The 25,559-nt window shown below is 34.9% G+C and overlaps 1 protein-coding gene across 1 annotated transcript in view; it reads left to right on the plus strand.

Annotated features, from left to right (window-relative positions):
- Positions 1-25,559, plus strand: part of LOC145688907 (serpin B6-like) — a 130,599-nt gene that overhangs the window by 13,355 nt on the left and 91,685 nt on the right. The window contains exons 3-4 of the mRNA XM_081763077.1: positions 12,498-12,680; positions 20,540-20,750. Of these exons, the coding sequence (XP_081619203.1) occupies positions 12,498-12,680; positions 20,540-20,750 (394 nt within the window). The remainder of the gene's footprint in view (positions 1-12,497; positions 12,681-20,539; positions 20,751-25,559) is intronic.

Consider the following 25,559-nt stretch of genomic DNA (forward strand, 5'->3'; position numbering starts at 1 on the left):
GTCCCACGGTTATGCCGGTTAGGCTAAAGGAGACGGTGATGATGAGAAATGAATGAAATGATGGAATGAAGAAAGTGAGAGGAAACGGGAGAATCCCGAGAAAACCCATGGCTACGGTGTTTGTCCACCACAAAGTCCACACGGCGCGAGCTGGGACAGCATAACCCAGTTTTTGCATAATAACACCAAGGCGAAACAAACTTATTTCTGTCCATATGTGATATAAATACATAGAGCAAATTGTTTAAACCAAAAAACCTGGTTTAAACCGAAAAACCGGGTTTTTTGTTTTTTTCAATAAAAACCATGGTTTTTGCCAACCCTACTATAAACGCGACCCCCTTCTTTTCACTTCACTTGACTGTTCCCTATTGCATTGGCTTGGTGAAACGAACAACAGTTACACATCATTGCAATGTTGCTGCCATCTGATGTGCATTAGATAAACTCTCCGCTTGCGGCGTCTCTCCTCGTTTTACCTTAACTTTTAACTCTGGAGTGTATATTGCTGCGACTACTTGTATATGAGATATGGATCTACATCATTAACGTGAGATCCGAACCGCATGAATTCTCACTGGTAACCAAACCTAAGTCATGCTAACCATATAGGTACGAGCGATCTCTACTAGGCAAATGAATACACCGAAATAATCTATGAAGAGTACCTTTTTGGTTCACAATAATTTCTGTGTTTCGAAGGTAGCAATACTGATACATTCGCAGTTAACAACAACATTAAGAGGAAACTTGGACCAGTGCCTTGATAAGACTCGAATAATTTCCCTAAATTTATCACTTAATCTAACGACAAAATAAAATGTTCCATTCGATCTTGAACGATTTCCCTAAATTTACCACTTAATCTAACGACAAAATAAAACGTTCCATTCGATCTTGAACGATGTCCCTAAATTTATCACTTAATGTAACGACAAAATAAAATGTTCCATTCAATCTTGAACGATTTCCCTAAATTTATCACTTAATGTAACGACAAAATAAAATGTTCCATTCGATCTTGAACGATTTCCCTAAATTTACCACTTAATCTAACGACAAAATAAAACGTTCCATTCGATCTTGAACGATGTCCCTAAATTTATCACTTAATGTAACGACAAAATAAAATGTTCCATTCAATCTTGAACGATTTCCCTAAATTTATCACTTAATGTAACGACAAAATAAAATGTTCCATTCGATCTTGAACGATTTCCCTAAATTTATTACTTAATGTAACGACAAAATAAAATGTTCCATTCGATCTTGAACGATTTCCCTAAATTTATTACTTAATGTAACGACAAAATAAAATGTTCTATTCGATCTTGAACGATTTCCCTAAATTTATCACTTAATGTAACGACAAAATAAAATGTTCCATTCGATCTTGAACGATTTTCCTAAATTTATCACTTAATGTAACGACAAAATAAAATGTTCCATTCGATCTTGAACGATTTCTCTAAATTTATCACTTAATGTAACGACAAAATAAAATGTTCCATTCAATCTTGAACGATTTCCCTAAATTTATCACTTAAGCTAATAATAAAATAAAAGTTCCTTTCACCTCTTAAAATACAAAGAGACAGAATGTTCATGAAGTAAACCTAAGGTAATCCTCTCTCTATTAACACAAATGAACACCGATTGTGAATGCTTATTGAAAAAATTTGAGGAAAGAAATAACTTCATTCAACTAACTCATGGTCGTCCTACTTCTGACTTGCCGTAACACATGAACAAATACACCGTGAATATAAATAATGTATCTGGTTTTAAAGTGAACTATGCCAAAACTATTAATACAATACATTTGTGCTAATGAAGAAACGAAAGAACATAATTGAAAGTTTAATTTCTCATATACGTAATGTTGGCTTGTGACGATAAGTGGCAACGCAAGTTTACTAGTAGTTCCCAAAATGGCATTTAGACAGCAGAAAGCATTCTGTCTTTTAGAATGAAAGTTTGTTTTCGTTGTTACCATACAGTGTGCATTCCGTAGAAAGTTTGTAACTCAACTACACCGCCAGGCATTCTGAGATGGTATCAACAGTTTTGCACTGTCTCTGCTATCTCTGTAAAGGTAAAAACGCAAGGTGTAAAGAGTATCTGATGAACCAATGAGTGAGTTTCGTATGTACACCACGGTAGTCAACGCGGCGCGCCAGGTGCCAAACATATTATTCTGCAACCAATATCAAAGTGTTTGGAAAATTTTGCGAACCTGATTACGACTGAAACCGTACCGCCATGCCCGTAGCAAGAACACTTATCCATGGAGGGGGCAAGAACATTTTCGAGGAGACCAACTTGAGTTGATCTTATATCTACTGTATATATACATATCAACAAGAAATTTTCAGGAGGGCTGTAGTGTTCACATGGGAGGTTGATCCCCTATCGCCTGTGTACTGCAGACAATTGTTGCAAATGTTACAATCGGATGACCTTGTCAAATGCTAGGAATTTTGTAATTTTATGCAGAATGCTATGGAGTACGATAGCTTTCTTAACTTTCTGCTGTTTAGTGACAAAATGGCATTCCATTTGAATGATAAGATTTGTATCTAGAGTATTGATCATCCACATGGTACAGTGCAACATGAACGAGATTTCCCAGAACTTAATGTGCTTGCTCCAGTGTCTAAATCAAAGGCGTATGAAGAACTCTCTTGCCGTTGGATTGGTCGTTGTGCTGAAGATGACTTAGTGTTTTTCCCAGGGTCTCCTAGGTCTCCCGATCTGTCAATTTGGACTTTTTCCCTCGGGGTCATGTAAAAGACACAGCTTATATGTCACCACTACTAGCAACTTTGGATAAATTCCTAAATCGCACTACAGCTGCATTTAAGACTATTAGTAGGGATATGCTAGAGTGCGTGTAAGGCAAACTAGACTATGTGCAAAAAGGCTGGAAATGAAAAAGAGTCGGGGTTTCAATTGTTAAAATAAGTTGACCACATCTCAAAATTCTCTGTTCAAGCATTGCCCAGCTAAAATTAAATTATGTGTTGAGGGATATGACATTTTAAAGTATCTGGTTGCTAATTCCAAGATTAAAAAAAAAAAAAAAAAAAAAAAAATGGTCCACAGGCTAGAAATATGGTGTTAGTTCAGGTTTTGCGAGAGTTCAACCTGGAATTGATATACCATGTAGAAGCCATGAATGAATCGAAACAATAGGGCATGTAGGTGATATTAGCATCCAAACAGAAAGATTGTCCGGCATAATTATATTGTACAGATTCTAGATAACCACTGCCAAATACGGGTTATAAGACAAGCAGAGATAGAATTTATGGTTGAACAGGGGAAATCAAAGCCTGACTGATTGTTCAGAATAATGCTAAGAGATATACTGTAGATGTTATGATACGTTTTGAGGATGATAATCTGGAAAAGAAGGTGAAAAATGTACAAAATATGGAAAACTGAAAAGAATATTTAGTGACAAATAAGCGTTTTTATGTTATGCCAAAGGTATTAGGATCAAGAAGCGATTACGAAATCTGCTAAAAAAAAAAAAAGTGTTTTTAATAAATTAGGGTTTCCTAAGTTCATACAAAAAAGGATCTCAATAGTCATTCTTCTCTCAACTTGATACTAAATGCCCATTTAGATTACGTTAATCGGATATACTGTATGTTATGCCAATTGTAAGTTTTAAATTAAGGTATTTTATTTGGACACTAAGAACTTTTTTAAAAAATATTTATTGTTTTGATATGTTGGAATTACTTTACATGTCTGTTACAGAATTTAAGTGTATTGAATTTTAGATATATTAATTGTCATAATGCTTCGGTGATCTGTGTTTTGAGTTATTTTAATTAATTTATACAATATTTTTTTAATTCATTGTTGTTAGTGTTTGGAATGTTTTTTTATTTTAATGAATATATTCTATACATTTCATAATTTTAATCTGCCATACTGTTTAGGGCTGTACAATTAACATGCTATATTGTGAAAATCCATCGATTTACTAATAGTGAAAACTAAGATAATTAAATTTGTAGTTTATGGATAACATTTGAGGTGAAAGAAATATATTAAGTTTTAAATCATAAACTTTGTTTATTGATTACGTTATAATCAAGTATGATAGTGTAAATATATGTGTAAGCCATAAATTCTGCATAACAAAAAGAACGAGGTAGAGCATCTTGGCAGATCCTGGGAAATTGTATGTAAACCATTATCAGCCTTGGAGGGTCAATAAATTAGAGGCTTGAAAATTGATGTTTAGGTTTTTAATTTAAAATAAATAATGACGTGTTTCATCGGTTTTTTCCCCTTAGAAGAGATTAAAAAAAGGTGGGAGTTGCAGTTGTTATAAGAAGATGGCCATATCTCGAAATCCTTAAGAGTAGAGATACATTAAGGATATCAGAAGTGTAAGGCCATAGGCTGAGCAAATGCAAAGTGTGGGGGTGTAGTTCCCAGCTAGCTGAAGGCTAGTACAGTATAATAAAATGCGAACCGATTTTATAATGGAATGATTGTTTTCCACTTTGAATGTAATGTCAAGCAATAACGACTAAAAGGAAAAATGTTTCTTTTGAATATTGTGATTTAATCCTTTAAAAAAAAAAAAAAAAAGAAAGAAAATAAAAACAGGAAATAAAATTAAATGAATAATTTGCTTTAAATGCAGATTCCAATATTTATAACTCTTACTGTTTGAACAGCTTAACATGAGCTGAATTTAAGTTTGTTACTACACAAATAACTTCGCTATAAACAGTGAGTTCTCAAAATCCACACTATATCATTCTCTGGAGAATCAGTCGTTGTGTTTAAAATATCATTGTCACCTTGACGGACAGCGTTGGTATTTTATTGTATTATCTTATGGTTTCTAGCAATACAAGAACTTCAGAGGTCCCTCGTATTTGCAGTTGTGTATTTGTTATTTGAGAAATAAGGTGTCTGTTGCATGGAGGACATTTTCGAGCTATCTCTCTCTTGATTAGTTCCGTACATAAGCTTCTCTGAAGTATTTATATTTACCCTCTAATTCTTCTTTTGGTGTGTATCCAATTGGAAATATACAGTTTATAACTTTCACACATTAAATAGAATTTTAAGCAATGTAACAGGTATTTAGTGCCAAAAAATCTAGGCAATATATAAATAACTTTACTGTTTCATGCGAGAATGAATGTAAAGGAAGAACACTCACAGACTAAACCAAGAAATAACATCCATTGTGATACCAAGTCTTTTTATAAGGCCTTCATTGATTCTTGTAATAGTTACTAATATTTCAGATTAGTAAAAAACCGGCAGCCTGAGTATAAACGTGACTGTCTCCGTTTGTAAATGACTGTCTCCATTGACAGACCTTCTTCAATTCTCCTCTATTCCAACATCTTTATCTTTCTAGGGAAGAGAAGATCTTGCTTGTCACACTGAGTATGCATTGAAATTGAAATTGAAACAGAAACACTTGAAAAGTTTCGAACCCGGGTCTACCGAATAGAAGTTCAATGCTCTAACCACTCATCTACCGCGCCACTTAACCTTCCACCCAAACTAATACCTAGTTAAAATCGTTTCATGGAAAAATATAAATAAGACTCTAACGCTTGTGTGAGTGTCTTAGTGACTTACTCGAGATTTCCTTGTTTAACTCAAAAACAAGTTATATAGACGTTCCTCAATGAGGAAAATATCACGAAACGTTCTTCAAGTTTAGGCTACGTCATTGGTTGCAGGGATAGTCCCGATTTAAATTACATTTCGTCTTTACCATAACTTCTAATTTCCAAAGAAGAAAAGACGACAGAAATTATTTTCACAATCTTTGAATTGTATCAACACGTGTAGAAATAGACAGTTCTATGTTTATGTTCCATAACTACTAGTTTATTTTCTTATATTCATATGAGGAATTTGTGGCAAATTGACCCAGTGGCACTAGCCGAGTGATCTCGGGCGTTCGGCATCTGATCATAAGGCGATATCCACTAGGGGTTCGAATTCAAGGTCACAAGGTCGGAATTTTAACTGTCCTCAGTATTTCTATGTTCGTGTCCCTGTAGTGTTTGGAATGGGATACGGACAAAATCTCGCGGCCGAAACATCGCCGCCCAAAATGTCGCGTGGCCAAAACCTCGCCGCCCAAAACCTTGTGAGCCCAAATCTCGCCTGGTCAAAACCTCGCCGTCCAAAACCTCTGGCCGAAAATCTCACTTGGGCAAAAAGTTGCGGAATGAAACCTTTCCTTAAAGTTTATCCAATGAGTTTTTAATATGCAATTCCATATTACAAATAATAATAATAATAATAATAATAATAATAATAATAATAATAATAATAATAATAATATACAAATCATCGTGCGTGTGGGCTTTCTCTGCGTATTCCCATTTTCTCCCACTTTCTTCATTCCATCATTTCCTTCATTCTGATCATCTACGACTCCTTTAACCTACAGGACGTAATAGAGGGATGTAAAAACTCAGATATTATTTCATACTTTCATAAATATTATTCGATGTTGTTAGATCCTAAGGTCACCGGCGAAGTGAAATAAAAACCACACCAGGCCCGAACCTCATCTATGTTGAAAATTGCTCGAGATCGGTCGGGTGGCTCAAGAGGTATGATGTCACAAGCATAGTCATTTTCATTTTATATATACAGAATTTTAAAGCACGCGTTAGAATATTTTCTTGTCATCATTTTAATGCAATTATGTGTTATTACAAAATATATACATATAGCGATATATAGAGCATTTTGCATCGAAGAAATCGACGTGACGAGGTTTTATATTAACGACATTTCTTCTGAAGCGAGACTACGTCCCGCGTAGTTTTGACCAGACGAGATTTTGTGTCCCAAGATCAGGACCGCGAGGTTTTCGCTAGGCGAGATTTTGGGACGCGAGGTTTTGGCAAGGTGAGGTTTCGGTCAGGCGAGATTTTGGCCCGCAAAGTTTTGGGCAGCGAGGTTTTGGCCTGGCGAGATTTTGTCCCGCGAGGTTTTGGGCGGCGAGGTTTCGGCCCGGAGAGATTTTGGGCCAAGAGGTTTTGGTCAGCGAGGTTGTCGCCGCGAGATTTTGTACCCAAACCGTTTGAAATATGTCAGAGGACATGAGGTGCCAGTGGCGAACAATACTCCTGTTGGGGCGTAAAACAAAAAAATGGGAAAGCAGGAAACTCCCATTGCAGCTACCTGGGTTCCAATCCCGTCGTGGCAATTATTAATTTTTCTGAATGGGAAGATAATCTTTATAATAATAATAATAATAATAATAATAATAATAATAATAATAATAATAATAATAATAATAATAATAATAATTATTATTATTATTATTATTATTATTATTATTATTATTACCACAGAAGGAAAGAAAAAGTAACATATTCGAAGGTATTCATAGGAAAAGAAAAGATATACAGTATGTCAGGTGTTTCTTAGATTTACTCATGAACGCAATAATATTATTACGTTTATTGATTTACTGACAGAATTGTCATTTTATGACAACAAGAAATGGAATATAGATATTTGATTGCTGATAACAGTAATGCATTTTGTTTAGTCTTTCTTCTAGGTAGAAAGGTGAGCTGACATATTAAATAAGGTCATTCCCGTGACTAGCGTTTTAAGTTCGATCACTATTTGTAATTTTTGCACAGCTAGGAACAATTCCTTGGAAACCATTTTATGGCCCATACTATAGCAGTAAGGACGTGTTTAGCGCTTATGTATTCATCAATTCTTGTCGAAACACGTTACGTTCCAGACAGTTACGAATGAAGGTTAATACGGATTATGTAATTTTGTGTTGTTGGCACTTCACCTCTGGAGGAAGTCGTCTCAACTCTTAGACCCAGAGAAATTGAATATTTTTCATGTTAGTATACATCAGAACCATCAATATTGCGAATTATAGAAATCTCCTGAATTACCACAGCCGGAATCGAACCTGCGTCCCCAACATTATGAAATTAACGCTTAAGCCACTACTCTAAGACATCACTAGTCTGGTAGAAGGAAAAAACTGGATGTTCTCTGAATTCAGTAATTATACACTTTTACGATTCCAGTGTAATAATGCTGAAACTTTCTTATTTCAGTCACGATAAAATAGTAAACTATTAAGCAGAAAGAATAGTCCAGAGAAGTCAACTTTAAATTGACAACTCATATGTACGGACCCGCTGCCATGTACTCTCGCCTCAGGCCCTTATTTTTCACGGCACGACATTGGACAGATACTCATATTGATTAAAATCTGGTGTTTCAGGGCACTGGATTATTTTTTTAAGTTCACTTATTTAACAAACCTTCCTCAATATCTTGTTTCCTATTCTTAAGCGTTTTACACACTTTTACAGTTTTTCCACTAACTCTTTAAGAACAACGATAAAACACAGAAACATTGAGGACAGTAAAAATCACAAACACTATTCGCGCGTTCTTCCCTTGCCTGAATTAAAACAATAAAATATGGTGAACTTTCAATTTTTGTTCATCCATCTATGTGTTGTTAAATCCAGAGTTGGAGTGGGTCAGTGAGTCGTAGGTCAACAGCATACTCACCACCACCACCGTGACCCATCACTCACTATGACCCACTATGACCCACCGACCCACTCTGCTCACTGCATTGTAGACAGCATCTTCTGAACAGCATATTTTTTCACCCCGCGACCCAAGACATAGAAACTAAAAACACGTTTCTAATTGGTTGCAGCTTGCGATTGTCCAAACTTTCTCGTGTATGTATTGTGTATTATAGTAAGAAAATTGTCACTTTGTTGGAATTGAAGAAGAAGAAAATTGAAGAAGCAGTTGAGGTTAAATTTATATCATGGCAGTCAAAGTGGAACAAAACAAGCCCTGTGTGGCTTCTAATCCACACCTCCTCCTGCTACTACAACTACTACTTATACTGTGGATTCGTATAACAAATCTCCACACGTGACATAATCATTTTTTGAGTATCATTTTCATCTTATTTTAATGAAAAAAATGTTTTGAAAATTTTAACAATAAAACATAAAAATAAAAAACTTTCCTTGGCCCGGGTTTGAACCCAGCCAAAAGCAATCATAATTACTAGCCCATTGCACTAGTACACGCGGCTTCGAAGACCGCCAGCAAGAGACACTTGCGTTTTGCTATATTTAAGCTACTCCAACTTACCAGAACCGCGTATTTAGCTTCTATGAGAAGGATCGATCGTGATTTAAAAATATGCTTCAGAACACTAGTAAATTTGTACACGTTTTACTTTCAAGTTCTCCATTTCCCTTTTTCATTTGTTTCTGTTTACTTACCTGAGATGAGTATCTCTAAGTGAAAAAAGAACTTAAGACATTTTTGGATATTGATATTTGTAATTGTAATAATAGTAAAAGGACGTATACTACTACTTGGCTTTCGAGACACACAGCATGTGTGTTTCAGAGGAGCTAACTACTGGAAAAATTCATTTTTGAATCACTGTAATATTTAAATTATTAATAAAAAATTGAATGTAACTATGTGTGCCTAATCATCACGGTCAAATTGCAGTCAAATAAAATGGCTTTAGGTATATAGTTAGGCCTTAATCCAAACTGTGATGTTATCATATTGCATTCATTATAATAATATCCCAAGGAATAGTGGGGATCCGAATATTTGCGGAAAAAATTGAGTATCTCACAAGCCGTTAAACTTACGGAGCTGAAATTCAGTATATTAACTCTTTATTGAAAATAAACAGTACGTCTCCTAGCATTTTTAACATTCTCCTTTATGGGGAAAGGTGCACTTTCTACATATGGTAAATAGATAGTGGGTTAGTTGTTAAAATAATCGAAAACGATCGATATTAGTTGAGAAACAAATTGAGAAAAAAGAAATACAGCCAGGTTCAATTTCCGGCGGGAGCTCATGTGGTTCGGATTTATGTTAATCCGTAGGTCCAGGTTTCATATAGCCTCGTTGCTGAAAGGGACGTTAAACTCAAAATCAACTCAAAAAAATATAGTGCTTCGCATCATACATCCATATATGATTACCATGCGCTTTATAATAATTGCTTAAGCTTGTTTCTTATATGCAGCGCTTAGAGCACAAGGCAATCAACCCATAAAGTTGTTAGAAAAATAGACATAAAATTTGTAATGTAAGCTTCTATATGTTGGTCTACTTACCATGATTTGGGAGTTTCAAATTTCATCCGTTTTTCCACTGAAAATATCGATAATTCAAGAAGGAAATAATTAGACCATGATAATTTAATTGAAATTCATCGTAATTTTGGCCATGACAAACACTTTACCATTTTTTATCGTAAAGGTCAGATCCATCGTTATTGTAACAGAGCGGTGCTTGAGCGATTGACCGTAGAAATTCAAACTCCGATTAGTTAGAATTTGACAACTTGGTTTTATAACAAGTATACTCTTTAGTCGGTAGAGAAGTGGCCGTGGACCATGTGTCAGAGTTGATGACGATGTGGTTTGGTGGGTAGTGGGCCATGGTGGGTGGTGGTGGGTCTGAGTGGCTCATGGTGGGTCGTGGGTCAGAGTAGGACACGGTGGGTGGGGGTCAGTGGGTCGTGGGTCAAGTTTTCATTGACCTACGCCATCTGATCAAATCTAGCCAAGTCTCGACTTTGCAATAATAATAATAATAATAATAATAATAATAATAATAATAATAATAATAATAATAATAATAATAATAAAGGAATAACAGAATTACAAAATCAATTACGTAAACAATACACGTGTAAACAAAACGTAAACAATTATGAAAAAAATTGCCATGACGGGATTCGAACTCGTGTCTCTGCCATACCAGTTTCATAATTTGCCAATCTACCACAAATTCCTCATACAAAGGTAAAACAATAAACTAGTAGTTCTGGAAGATAAAAATAGAACTTTCTTTTTTTACACGTGTTAATTCAATTCAAATAATGCGAAAATAACGTCTGCCGGCTTCCATTTTCGCGGTTTCCAAGAATTTCAAATATCCTTTGATCTTATTGGCCGATGCAGATAGGACATCCAGAGTTATGACCTACATATAGCGGAAAGTAAATCGGCCTCCTAGCTGAGCGGGTTAGCCCAACATCCTAGTAATAAATATCGTTTTTGGCGTGGGTCCAAACCCTGCCCAAGGATTTTTTATTTTACTTTTTAAATTTTCATAACACTTATTTCATTAAAATAGGATTGAAAATAATACTCAAAAGAGTGATTTACCGATTATTTTTTAAAATTTTCGTAACACTTTTCATTAAAATAAGCTTGCTGTTTTACTATACGGATCCATAGTAAAAGTAGTAGTAATAATAGTAGTAGTAGGAATAATAATAATAATAATAGCAATATTAGTAGTAGCAGCAGTAGTAGAAGTAGTAGTAGTAGTAGTAGTAGTAGTAGTAAGAGGAGGAGGAGGATAAGGAGTAGAGGATGAGAAGGAAGAACTGCTTAGAAGCCCCGCAGGGGTTGGTTAGGTTTTGTTCTCTTGCCCAATTTTTTCTGTACATTTTACATGGCCAACTTCAAACAGCTGGCTAGGGTAACGAACGAATACTGAAACTCTTGGGATCGGCGTACATGCTGCCGGGTTTTCTTCTTTGGAAATTAGAAGTTACGATGAGGAAGAATAGTAGTAATGTAAATCGGAAGCAGCTAAAAACGATGAGGTAGCCTCAACTTGAAGAACGTTTCGGATTATTTTCCTCATTGGCGAAGGTCTATATAACTTGTTTCCGAGTTAAGGAAGGAAATCTCGAGTAAGTCATTGCGACACTCATAAGGAACGTCTTTTTATACGAGCATTAATATTTTGTATAGTATTACATGCAACGATTTTAACTAGCTAATAGTTTAGATAAAAGGTGATGTGACGCGGTAGGTAAGTGGTTAGCATATTGAACTTTTGTTCGGCGGTCCCGGGTTCGAACCCCGGCCAGGTTAAAACTTTTTCAAATGTTTCAATTTCAATACATTCTCATTGTGACAAGCAAGATCTTCTCTCCTCCAGAAAGAGAAAGATATTGGAATGAGGAGAATTGGAGAAGGTCTCTCAATGGAGGCAATCATTTACAAACTTTTTTCCAGCAGTTGTTCTAAATTTGATATTTTCAGCTACTTTGAAGTATTTCCTCATTTATACATAGTCAATATTTTATTTCTAAATATACAATGTATAAAGAAATAATACTTTACATACATAGCAATATTGAGATTAATATATGGTGTTCTTTAAAAAATACGATCCGAACCATAGAGATTCATGTTTTAATGGAGAACTGTTTCGTTAGTCACCTACTTTACAATTTTACCTGCATAAACACCTGGATCAGGGCTACCTGGATAGGTCAGACCCTAAGCGATAACACAAACACACATAGAGCTAAAAATTTAATCAATATTTCTGCTCTAGAGTAATGAGTTCGATCCTTGCTCCAAACTGGAACTAGTGGTGCTTTTTTTTTTAATTTCCTTTCTTTCTAGGTTCTGAGTGAGAAGGAAGGTAACATATTTGCCTCTCCTTTCAGCATGCGGAGTATTCTTGCAATGATGTTTGTTGGTGCTAAAGGAAATACAGCAAGGGAACTGGCCACAGCGTTGAAATTACCAAATGACAAACCGAAAGTGTTACAGCAGTTTTCGCTCATATATGGTCTTTTGTTACAGGTAATATATTTGCAGTATACAACTTATAACTGAAATCAATATTCCTTGATGCATTGTAATACACAATTTCTTTCTATTAGGTGAAAGATTTTTGTATGTTTCCTTCACATTTGTATGTTTCCACCTCATACAAAATAACTGTAAAATTAAGTTGTCATGACTTCATCTAACTTAGAAAGATAATTCAATAACAGATTGAATAGTTATTTAATTGTTTATTGATATGTATAACAATAGTGATAGCAGTAGCAACAGTAAGATTAAAGTAATAGCAGCAATAACAATAAAAAACGTAGCAAAAAATAATAGAATATCAAGAGAAACATTAACAAATAAAGTAAATAAGAATGTGTACAACTTAATTTAGCACAATGTTAACCGAACAATTCTTGCAAGTCTAAAGACATCTGTAGTAGGAGAAAGTCTGTGAAATTCAGTAGAAAGCCTGTACATTAGGAACCTTTGGGCTATAAACAGCCTAGGTTTCTGTCATGGTGACTTGCTCTTGGAGGATAACGAAGATCACAAACACTGTTCAATTTTTGGAGATTATGAATTGGAGCTGATCCCCGAAGAAGATATGTGGAAAATAAACAGGATGTTGCAGAGAAACCAAGCGTTGATCATTCGGGAGTAACACGTCATTTCGAGAAACTACAAAAAGTGGAAAGATGGACAAATTGTGCAAGAACCAAAGAAATCTACACTTTGAATTTACTTTCCACTGCTGCTATTTCTACGCTACGAAAGCAACCCATTATTTGAACATGGGTCGCAGATGAATATATTTGAGCACAGACAAGAAGAATTAAATTTTGTACGGCATATTTGGATGAAGTCATACAGGATCAGTCGACCATTGTGTAAGATTATCATATTTTTAAATATGTAAAACGGAAGAATTTTGAACATGTGATTTTGTGACACATTTTCCACAACTTTTAACTTTCTCTTCTGTTTTAGATACGATACTACCACAGTAATTTGTATATGTTACGTATCTGTTCCCTCAGCATTTAACCCAATTTAGTAAATATTTTCAAACATGTATTTATAAATCTAGTATATTTTATTACAACAGCTGGCTGTTGGCGACAGAGATGATCTAGACACTCTTAACTACCTGGGTTGTAAAAATTTAAAAATATGGGCATGGCAATTTTATAAATTTAGATGAGCTCTCCAACCAAATAAGATCTATGATGAATCACTCCAGTCTTCTATCTCGACAAAGAGAATAGTATCTTTCCCGGACAGTGACTGGAAAGAAAAAGAACGTACAGTTTCCTAATGGAGAATTGGAAAGAGGATGATTTAGGATCATCTAGAACCCATAGTCTTTCCTCTTACAGGTCCTAAGATACCAGCCGTTAGATAACTAACGTAAACGTGGGAAAATCTACGTCAGAAAGAATCAAACCTGAGATACCTACTAAGTAGGATCATCTGGAAGTATAGTGGTAGAGGAAATTGATAATTTTCTATTAATAACACACAATCAGATGGTAAGAGTAACGTAACATATCTATAGTTGTGCTTCAATCCTGCAGAACGTCTCGATTCAAAAATTAGAACTCAAAATTACTTTTATTAATATTTTGGATCTGTTATTAACAGACCACGAAGAAATTAAATGTAGACTGAAAGCAGGAAATTCCTTTTATAATTCAGTTCAAAATCTTTTATCGTAGCGCATTCTATAAGGAATTTGAAGCTTTAAATGTATGAGACAATAATCATGCCTGTTCTGCTGTATGGTTATGAATAGGGCGCGGAAGTTGATTAAAAATACTCTTTTTTACGAGTACCCGAAGACAAGGCTTAACATACTATATGTACATTTTGGGCCATTGTAGACCAGAAAATGGTGGATTTTTTGTCCATTTTTTTGCCTTTTTCAATTATTATTTTTTTGTTTTGTTTATTGGTCTTTTTTAAAAATTTTATAGGTCTTAACATCTTTTTTTTCACTTCAACTTTTGACAATAAATGTGCTGGGCAATAACTCGAATCACCACCACTTCTTGAATATCTTTTCTTTAGTAAAGAAAATTCAAAAGATACGACATTCTTCAACGACTGGACTGGTAAGACCAGATCTGCAACAATCACAAGTCAGATAAGGAGGCGTAACAATGTCCTTCAGCAGGGGGGTGAGAGGGGGGAAGTTTTCGTATTTTAGTTTCGACTTTTAATATTTTTTGTTACGTGCTAACTGATACACAGATCAATTATAATTTCATAGTGTTACAGGTCAATGTAGTGTCTTGGTCTTCTTAAAAACTGTCCAGCCTTTAGTTGTCCTCAGAAAGTGTTCAAAATGTTGGATTTTACTTGGAAAACGGAAACAATATAACAAAACTGCAAGTTAAACGACAAAGCAAAGCATTTCATTGATCAAGTTTCTTTCAACTATATATTGTATACTACCAGGAGCTTGTGTTTATTGAGCATTATATTCATTCAATATGTAATTCTCGTTAAATTGGGTCTTATTTTTACGTCCTTTTTCCAGTTTTAGGTCCGTTTTTTTAAAAGATATTTTTACGTTTTTTTATCGGTCCTTTTTAGGCAATTATTTAGGTCTTCAACTTCCGAGCCCTAGTTATAAAACATGGTAGCTTACTCTGAAAGAAGAAAGCAGACTGAAAGTATTTGAGAATAAAATCCTGAGACGAATATTTGGACCCAAGAGGAACAGAAATGGGGGCAAACTTCATAATGAGGAACTACATTATTTATATAATTTGCCAAACATTGTTAGGGTCATCAAGTCTAGGTGGCTCAGGTGGGTAGGTCATGTAGGTAAAATAGAAAAAAGGTAGAAACGCTTTCAAAGTTTTGACTGAAAATATAATCTCAAACAATCTATTAGGAAGACCTATTAAGATGGATCTTTCTGAAGTAGAATTCAAAGTAGATACTGGATCCAGTTGGTTAAGGATAGAAAGTAGAGAGCTTTCGTGAACGCGGCTTTGAATCTCATGGTTCCACAAGTCATAGGGTTAGTTAGTTAGTTTTTAATATTCTTGGATTTAGTATCTTCAATCATTGGTGGCGATTCAAAGTTAAATAACGATTTATTAATTAATTGAAGTAAAAGAAAGTTACAATAACTAATAAAAGGTGTAGTTTATGTCACGAACAACGTGTACGGAATTTTTACTAATAGTGTGCAAAGCATGGCTGTCATGTTATCAATCGATGCCATTAGAACTCGATAACTATTGTGCTGCCAAAATGTCTTGAGCCGTGGCAAAAATGCGAACTAAAGCTCACACCCTCGACACACCTACGCGTTGAGCCAATAAGGGTCCCACTGTTGCTAAGCGAGAGAATCTTAGCGAAAGAGAGTGGAATTCCTTCAGCCGATAGCAGCGCCTGGAACGGAAGACTAGGTGTCAAGTCAATGTGGTATATCTGTAACAGAGTACCAAAATATTTAAATTTGATATAATAATGTAACAGACAGCTGTCGTTCAAGAATCAATAACTGATTATAATAACTAATAAGAACACACGAGGGAAAAGAGAGGGAGAGTGAGGGACAAAAAAAAGAAGAAAAATGATTAAAAATGCCAATGTAAATAATTATTGTGTAGTATTTATAATCACTGTTAAACTTATAAGGGATCTCTCCCTCGTGCTAGATTTCCATCACTAGCATAGAGGAAAAACTAGAAAAAATCACATATGAAAGAGTTCCTACATTCCAACTACATTTTATTAAGTAACGAGAAAATTTCTATCGTTTTTTTAAAAAATCGTTAAATTAAATTAATTCCTAGAAAAGGAAATAGGAGTATCTTCAGTGCCAATCTGTGTAAAGATTTTAAAAATCCTATGAAATTCTGGAATCTAGAAGAAAAATCACAAATGATGCATAAAAATGTGAGAAAATGGACTGATTCTTGAATAAATCCAAAGTCGAACTAATTTTCAGCAAAATAAAATTAAAAAAATATGTTTAATACTAAGAGCAAACTGATCAAAATCAGGAAGAGAAGCGATTCTGACCGAGAAGACTAATTTGAGAGAGCTTGATCGCCAAATCATCTCTCGAGTTGATGGTCGGCAGAAATCATCACTTCGCAAAAATGTGTTAATTCCATTCAAACTGGCTAGCAAAATTTCTAAGGTAGAATTTTCTTTGGTCTTGCGAGAAATCAGCGTTGTCAGGGATAAAGAATATTGTCACACGTCACTTTGAAGAGTTTCAATGTGATTGGTTAATTTGGTAGTTATTGTGCATTCCCCCCCTCAGACAATCCTGTATCCGGCCCTGGTCCCCTGGTTCAGATACTTACACGTCTTAAAGAACCAATGATTAAAGTTAGGTGGAGATATGCTATCATAATAGATCTTGTCTCGTGAAAAGACCTTGATGCAGCTTTATGCATCAAATAGAAGCATTAAAACATTAAAAACGGAGATATACTTATCATTCTGTCCTGGCCAGATCATAAATCCAAAATACCTGAAATTTGATCAAAATGTCATACAGACATCACGGATTCAAATGATCTGGACCAGAATTCGTCTATCAGCTCAGGCTCCACATAATTAATTAATACGAGATTCTTTCATAAGGTTCTCATTGATACAACAACTGTAGTTACCTTATTCATCCTTATTATCTCAATTTTGGATTCAAAACCATGATTTTAAATTTGTTTAGGTATTGCTAGGAAGAAGCACGGTAGCTTAGAAGCTTTACACCTGTACTAGAGGCCTCTTCTCGATTTTACATACATCTAACTTGTCGAGCTTGGTGCAAACCAAATTGCAAGCTAGGGGCTCAAACAATCCACAATCGCACAAACTTACGGGATAATAAACTCCTACGCCAGAAACTCGAATTCAGACATTCTTCCCTGATTAATAGTCCAGAAAAGTAATTTGTTTTGAGTAGTATTTCCTTTATTTTGTGTTATTTTTCTTTCCTCATTACAAGAATCCAGAAAAGCAAAAATCTATGTGGCCGTGAAAAGTGTTTCGGCTTCCGTCAACTGTTTTCGGTCGTCTGTAAGGACTTTCTAACAAATTACTAATGAGACTAAATTACTATTCTCTTGTATGAGTACCTCTGGTGCTTGGGGTCCTGGGTTCGATCCCAGCCCCCGCCAAGTGAACTTTGTGGTGGATAAACACCGTGTGCGTGGGTTTTCTCGGGGTTCTCCCGTTTCCTCCCACTTTCTTCATTCCACCATTTCATTCATTACTCATCATCACCGTCTCCTTTAGCCTAACCGGCATAACCGTGGGACGTAAAACTCACAGATTTGTATCAGTGGTCCTGGGTCCGATGACCTGACACCGTCATGCAAAATTGACACGTAAAACATTATAAGAGATGTTCGGGGAAAAAATTCTTGTAATATAAACGCCAATTCTAAAAATCAAGCGTCATAATAATACACATCTAATTTGATACATTGATCCACATTTCTTGGCTGTAAATTAGCAGGGCTCCAAACTCGAACTTTCAGTCACCATGGCGACCTCATATCCGTGAGTTTTCATGCTCTGGTTATAGCCTTAATATTCCAACAGAAATACTAAGAACATTTTGTTGATACGCAAGCGACGAAATATCATTCTATTTTTACTAAAAATCTCATATACTCTTGCGACACAGATGTAATGTAGCACATATAATGTCGTATAGCAGAATTGAAAAGACGACTATTTATAACAGGCAGTAAAATGAAGATTACATAGTGCATATTCAATCATACTAGGAACGAGAAAGAAACTCAGTGTACATATAAAAGCAAAGCAATTAATTATTTTTTCTTCTGTTTCTTTGATATTTGGTTAGCTAGAGAAGCAAGATATCTCAGTGGTTGTTTGTATACAAGATTGTACATTACTTCTGTATCCTTCCTGTCTGATAAAGCCACAAAGTTAGTTGGCAAAACTGTCACAAGTATTTAATTTTTAAAAGTAAATATATTGTTTTGCTCAGCAAATAATAAGTTGTATTTTAAAATATGAAGTACCATTTTCGTGATATATTTAGCCTACAAAGTAATTTTTAATTTTAAAAAATAACATAAAATTTTCGGTAATCGAGACGAGGCGAAGGGACACTAATGAGAAATTAGCGTACTAAGAGACTGAGATGTCGTGTGTTTATGATAAGAATTAAGATTATCTAAATATTTTAGCCTAGATATGTATGGAACGGAAAGCAACATACTTTTGAATGTTTTGAAGTGTACATATTAACATTACTCACAGGCTAAGATGTTTCTGTATTATACTAGATCTAGAAAATACTTATGTGTATGATCATTGGTGGATCCAAGGGGAGGTTATAGGCGCTATAGCCCTTCCCCCTTGACGCTTAGATATACACTGGATAAAATGGGCTTCAATCCTGCTTTACACTGGATAAAACGGCAAAATATGGTTCAGCCCCTCCCTTGATCATATCTTGGATCCGCCCCTGTGTATGATGATATATCACTTTAAATGTTTAGAAGAAGTAAATAGGTCCGCTACAGTATATATTTATTCAAGAAGAGAAAGGGGGTAGATTTTTTTTTTTTTTATAAATAAACATAGACCTATGCCATTTCTAACAATTTGAGTGTTCGTCTAATCAAGCAAGCCTAACCAGAGTTTGAAGAAAAAAAAGTATAAACCGTTCATTCGGACCGTAAATGACTTACGTAAAACAGGAGACTGGGTGAGATCCCGATTCTAATACATAGATTTCTAAGGTGTCCCAAAGGAAAGTATTGTGTCGCACCTTTATGGGAAGTCCAAAACCATAAAGGTCCAAGAGTCTAAACCTTCATTATTTTTCTGAGATGAAGAGAAAAATACAATGTAGCTGATGCATTCCAGTGAAATGGACCAATGAGAAAGAGACGGAATCTTGTAGACCTATTTGGAATCTGAATTTGAAATAGTGGTTCAGACATGTTCATGTAAAGAGGAACAAAGCCATAGAAAGATGTAAACATGTATTCTACGAAACACAATAATAATTATATATGATATTAAGGAGTTGATTATGTTATTAAGATATTTGGTTTACCCTATCTATCCGTGTCTTGTGTCCCTTCCGGGAGACAAAACCTCTTGGGAACTACTTGATAACTCATCTTCAATTGTGAACCGGGTGTAGAGGATCAAAAGGTGCGAATCGAGTTCCTTGATGAAGATAATATTCAAACCGGAAGTGGAAGAAATCAGTCATTTCCGGTTTCAACGTTGATCACTATAGAGCAAAAACGATAATATATAGCATGGAGCAGTTTGCTTGTAATCGATTAATCGATTAAGCATTCCAATAATACATTTTATCTCCATCCTTAACTCTCTATTAGAACAGGAAGTGGTATAAATCGACTATAACTTCCGATTTCAATAGTGATCTATATAGAGCAAACACGATAATTGACAGCGAAAATTGGATTTTCTAGGAAGGAATCCATTTAGTATTCTAAGAATAATCACCATCTTTTCTTTTAGCCCCCTATTCAAACCGGAAGTGACAGAAATCAACCATTCCCGGTTTTAATGGTGATTACTGTAGAGTGAAAACAATAGAGGAGTTGGTGAGAAGCTGTTTCCTGCAATAAATTAAGTATTCCAAGAATATATTACATCTCTACTCTAACCTCTCTACTAAAACCGGAAGTGGCGAAAACCTACTACTACTTCCGGTTGAAATATACATGTAAACCAAACTCCTATCTGTGGTGTACACGTGATACTCCTATTTGGGATTATTATATTTGTGAAATATATCCTCCCATCGAATATTTCTGGTTCTGCCTATGCTCTCTTTGTGTATGTAAATTGCAGCCTAAATGTTAACTATTTTCTTTCTTTTTTTTTCTCAGAGCAGCGACGAATACATCCTGGAAGTGGCCAATAGAATTTACATAGACAACTCCATAACTGTCACCGACATATTCCAAGAGGCTGCAGATAAGCATTTCGATTCGCGAGTAGTGCAAGTAAGTTTTCAAGAAAATGAGAAAACGAGGCAAATCATCAATTCATTCGTCGAAGCCAAAACACACGACAAAATTAAAGACTTATTTAGTCCAGGTACGTGCAGATCAATCTAGAACAACATGGATTATCCTTTGTTTCTTTTTAAGAAACGAGTAATTTGTCTGAAAGTGGGATATTTCAAGTCCTAAAATTGTTAGTGCTTTTAATGATAAATTATTTAATAATTAGTAAATTTCACTATTGTAACTTTATTACAAGATAACATACACACACACACACACACAAAAAAAAAAAAAAACATGAAATACAGCAACATAATACAAAGGCTGTCTGTAAAGGCTTATGCAGAGTCGTTTTGACATATGATCAGCGTCATATTAAAGGACTGACTACTGTAGGAAACATATGTTAATCGAACTTTTTAGTATGACACTAATCACGAGTCAGAACGACCCTGCATAAGGCCCTTAGTGTTCCACAATAAACACGCGTTCTTCGACAGAATAGGGATACATCTACACTATAACGTGAAAAACAAACAAGTACCTCACTAAAATCACAAGCAAGCCAACAAATAGCAAAACTTGTCTGTTGCTATCTTTGCTGAACGACTACAGTGCTGCCGCCTCGCCTTTCTCATCGAATATATTACATTATCTTTAATGTCATCGCTACCTGACAAATTTTTACGCAATTACGTGATTTTTGGTGGGATTATCTTGGAGTGGGATACCTGTTAAAACAGCCATGTCCATCTGTCAACAAAGTATCAGAGTACAAACGATAATAGAAATCAAGAAGCAGATTTCTGGAATCGATTCAGCACCCCAAGAATCTTCTATTACTCTTCTATTCAAAACGGAAATAGTAGAAATCAACTGTTCGAGCGTTGATTTTCGTAAGACAATAGCGGTAATATAAGTAACAGGAGGATTTTCGTAATCAATTCAACATCTCAAGAAAGAACAGTATTTCTACCAATATTACTATTCTAAAATCGGAGTATAGTACTTGTGGTTTGATGTTGGTCACAATAGAACAAAAATGGTAATACAAGGCGACAAATCACTGATCACTTACTGGAATCGATTTAGTATCTTAAAAAAAGATTCCATCTCTAACTGTAACATTCTACTTAAGCCAGAAGTGATACGAATTCGTTAGTACTCCCGGATTAGACATTAATCTCCAGACAGCAAAAACGGTAAGAGATATGGGGAAGCGGTGTTCTGGAATCGGTTCAGCATCCCATGAATAGGTTTCTTCATCTCCGTTAATTCCCAAGTTAACCCGGAAATGATAGAAATCAATCTCGTTTCGGTTCCAGCATTGATCACTATATGGAACGAAAACGCCACCAGCGACAAAACTTTTTTTTTTTGTTTTTTGCAATCGATTCAGTGTCTTAAAAAAGAATATAAACTTCTCCTATATCTTCCTACTAAGACTATAAGTGGTAGAAATTTAGTACTAGCTTCGGTTTAAATAATGATCTCATTAGACCAAAAACAGCAAGAGATATTCATAAAGGTTATTTGATATCAATTGAGCGTCCTTCCCCCCCCCCCCCCCAAAAAAAATATTGAGACCTTACGATTTCAGATTATAGATAGCGAGAAACAGGTTTTTAATATGTATTCAGTACCACAAAAATTGTTTCCATCTCTGACTTTTCTCCTCTACTGAAACCAGAAACGGTTGAAATCTGTCACCGTCGCATTTACGCTCGAGCAAATATAAGAGGGTGCACTTACATATATTTTTGCGCATATGACGCGTGAAGTTGTAAAGGTGGTTTCGTTTGTGGTATTAATAATCAAAAATTCAAAAAGCTTTCACATAGTTTAAAAAGTATACAGATAAAACGGATTCAGACTGTACAGGTAAGAAAAAAAAAGGTTAGCTACTTAACATAAAGTCCATTACGACTGCCACACTTCTTTCATTCTTGTGGTTCACTCAGTCATTGTAAAAGTGAAAGTCTTTATGCACTAATTTCCATCACTATCTTTTGAGTGTAGTCTCTGCTGATCCCTCATTAGGTCTTCAGTGCTGCCGCTGCTTGCGGGTGATTGCCAGGAAGAGTCACTCTATATACATTGGTTCTCACTCTCTTTTGCGATTAGGATTATATAGCCTCTTGGGCAGGACTAGCTCAGGAGAGTAATGCTCCCGGAAGTGGGAACGAAAAACACAGTTCCGATTGGTTGGCGTTATCTATGTCTTGCCACGTTGCATTCAAATAGCAGAATTCAAACGAGTATTGTTGTCGGTCCTCGTGGCCAAGTGCGCTAGCGCTATATGCAAATAACGGAAAACTCTTTTGGCATGAGTTCAAACCCGGCCCGAGGAAAGTTTTTTAACATTTTTATAACACTTTTTAAATTAAAATAATACGAAAATAATACTCAAAAATGTGATTTACTTACTTTTGTGCAGATAAGTAGTAGTAGTAGAAGTAGGAACGGGTTAGAAGCCCCACAGGGCTCGTTTTGTTGCCCTTGTACTCCATGATATAAGGCTCGTTTTGTTCCCCTTGTACTAAATGATATAGAGTTTTTGACCAACTTAAAACAACTGACTAGGATGGCGCGTAAAACAGCTGGCTAGAGTAGCGCGTGAAAGAAACGTACTTCCGGGAGTATTACTCTCCCGAGCGGGTCGTTCTTGGGCGGTCTCTGTGCTGCCACCTATCGGAAAAGTTGAGGAACCCTCCAAAGACATTCAAGAAAAGACGAGACGATGTGGTGGCGGTGCCTACCACAAATCTATTGCTACTTCCGGTTTTACTATTGTTTCCTTTGGATCGCAAAAGATAATAGGATGCGACAAACCATTTCTTATGTATATTCAATATCCGAGAATAGATTTCATTGAAACCAGAAGTAGTAACAAATAGTAGAACTTCCAGTTGCAATATTGATTTCTATATAGTAATAGTTGTAAGACATAGCAAGAAACCTGTTTTTAATATGGATTCAGCGTAAGATGAACAGGTTTCATATCTCTCATTATGCCTCTATCGTAGCCAGAAGTCATAGATCTGTTTCTATATGGAACTAATATTGTTCGAAAGTCTATTGTAGTTCATTTCTTGATTAATTAAAGCCATGTAGCCTTATGTAAAAACAATCTTCATAAACTATTTAAACATGTTCTTGATGTTTAATCATTTTTATCTTTGTTTACAATATTAGTCCTTAAAGCCGCCAATTTGGAAATTAAACGAGGTAAAAAGAGGATTTTATCTTGTGCAGTGACTTTTAACATTCTTGATTGACTATTGGAAATGTAATAGGAAAGTCAGCAGCGAGGCTTGTTCCCGTTACGTTAAGATCAAAACTTCTATATAAAAAAACTTTAAAATTAAAAATGTTACCAATAGCTATACAAAATAACGTTACAATGAAAGGTATCATTCTACTTTGTACGAATCTATTAAGTGTAAGAACAAAATATGGCGATACTTAAAGTATTTCATGATACAAATATAACAACTGTTTATTATTTTTCGTTTTATTCTCCTGATTCTAACACTATACTATCTTATTGAGCCACAATGAGTAAACTAAATTGACATAATGCAAAATGTCGTTTATTGTATACCTTCTTTTTATAAACTTTATGATCCTTAAAAGGTAGTTGACATTATGTTTAACCTTCCTTCTGTTCCCATAGTAACATATAAACACATCGTCTTGGTAAAATATATACAACAAACATATACTGATTTACAACAAGATATATTTCCTTTTCTTCTTCTTTTTTAGCCTAGCTTGCTAGTGCATATTTATAGAAAAGATCACGCATTTTGCCCAAAGAATACAATTAAAAAATACAACATATCGTTGTATTATGGCGCGCGAACATATGGACTTTTTATTTATTTTACAAATAAAAGAAAAGAATCCTCGACCGTTAGGATTCTTACGCTAATCGTCAATACTTTTCGGACACCCCTCGTATATAAACAAAAATCACATTTCATAGTCACTCATATACATCATATTTCATTCACATATCATATTAATACTTCATTTTACATTAATCTTATAATCATTTATATATTTGAATTTTTATAATATAACGTCGATAAAGAATTCCGAATAATAATTCTATATTAAGTCCATTCAGAGCCATAAAATGTTTATTAACAAATTTAAATCATTTGGGCAAATTGAGAATAATTTGATATAAAATGTATTTTATACATCTTTTGGTTTGATACTTAAAGTCATCAGGTTATTATATAAACAACAAAACATACATTCATTTTAAATAAGAAATAACCATATCAGAAATATATTCAAATGAAGTACACATTAAGATTGGGTTATTATTAAACGCAAATACAAAATTCAACATTAGGGAAAACAATTGACATAGATAGATAAATTATTGGGTTAAATATGAGCTTAGAGATAAAATAACAAAAATTACAACACAATAAGTTGGAATATATATAAATAAGATTCTTCGTTTTCTCTATTGAGATTACATACCATCTATCAAGCGTCGCGTACATAAATAAGGTACGGTTTTCTCAGACGCCGTAGACTTTAGCTTAAGTTACATGACCAACGACTTCATATAGGATACATTAAAAGTCATAAATAGGAATTCAGTATTGCGCGTTATTTACTTCTACAGTTCTTCGTTTCTTACTTTGAGAATTTTTGCCATCTATGATTTTTCTACGAAATCTAATTCGAAGAAAATCAGATCTGATGATTACATGCTTTCTACGTGTAGTGCGATTGCTATTACTATTACTACTAAGATTAGGTTCGGTTACACAATTACTATTACTGTTGCTATTAGGATTAGGTTCGTTTACATTACCGGTAAAATTAGGTTCAGTTCTCATTCCCTCGTTTCACTGGTGGTGAAATATCGTGTCTC

Source organism: Thermobia domestica, chromosome 7 (assembly GCF_964235325.1).
Source record: "Thermobia domestica chromosome 7, izTheDome1.hap1.1, whole genome shotgun sequence".
NCBI classification, from domain to species: Eukaryota; Metazoa; Arthropoda; class Insecta; order Zygentoma; family Lepismatidae; genus Thermobia; species Thermobia domestica.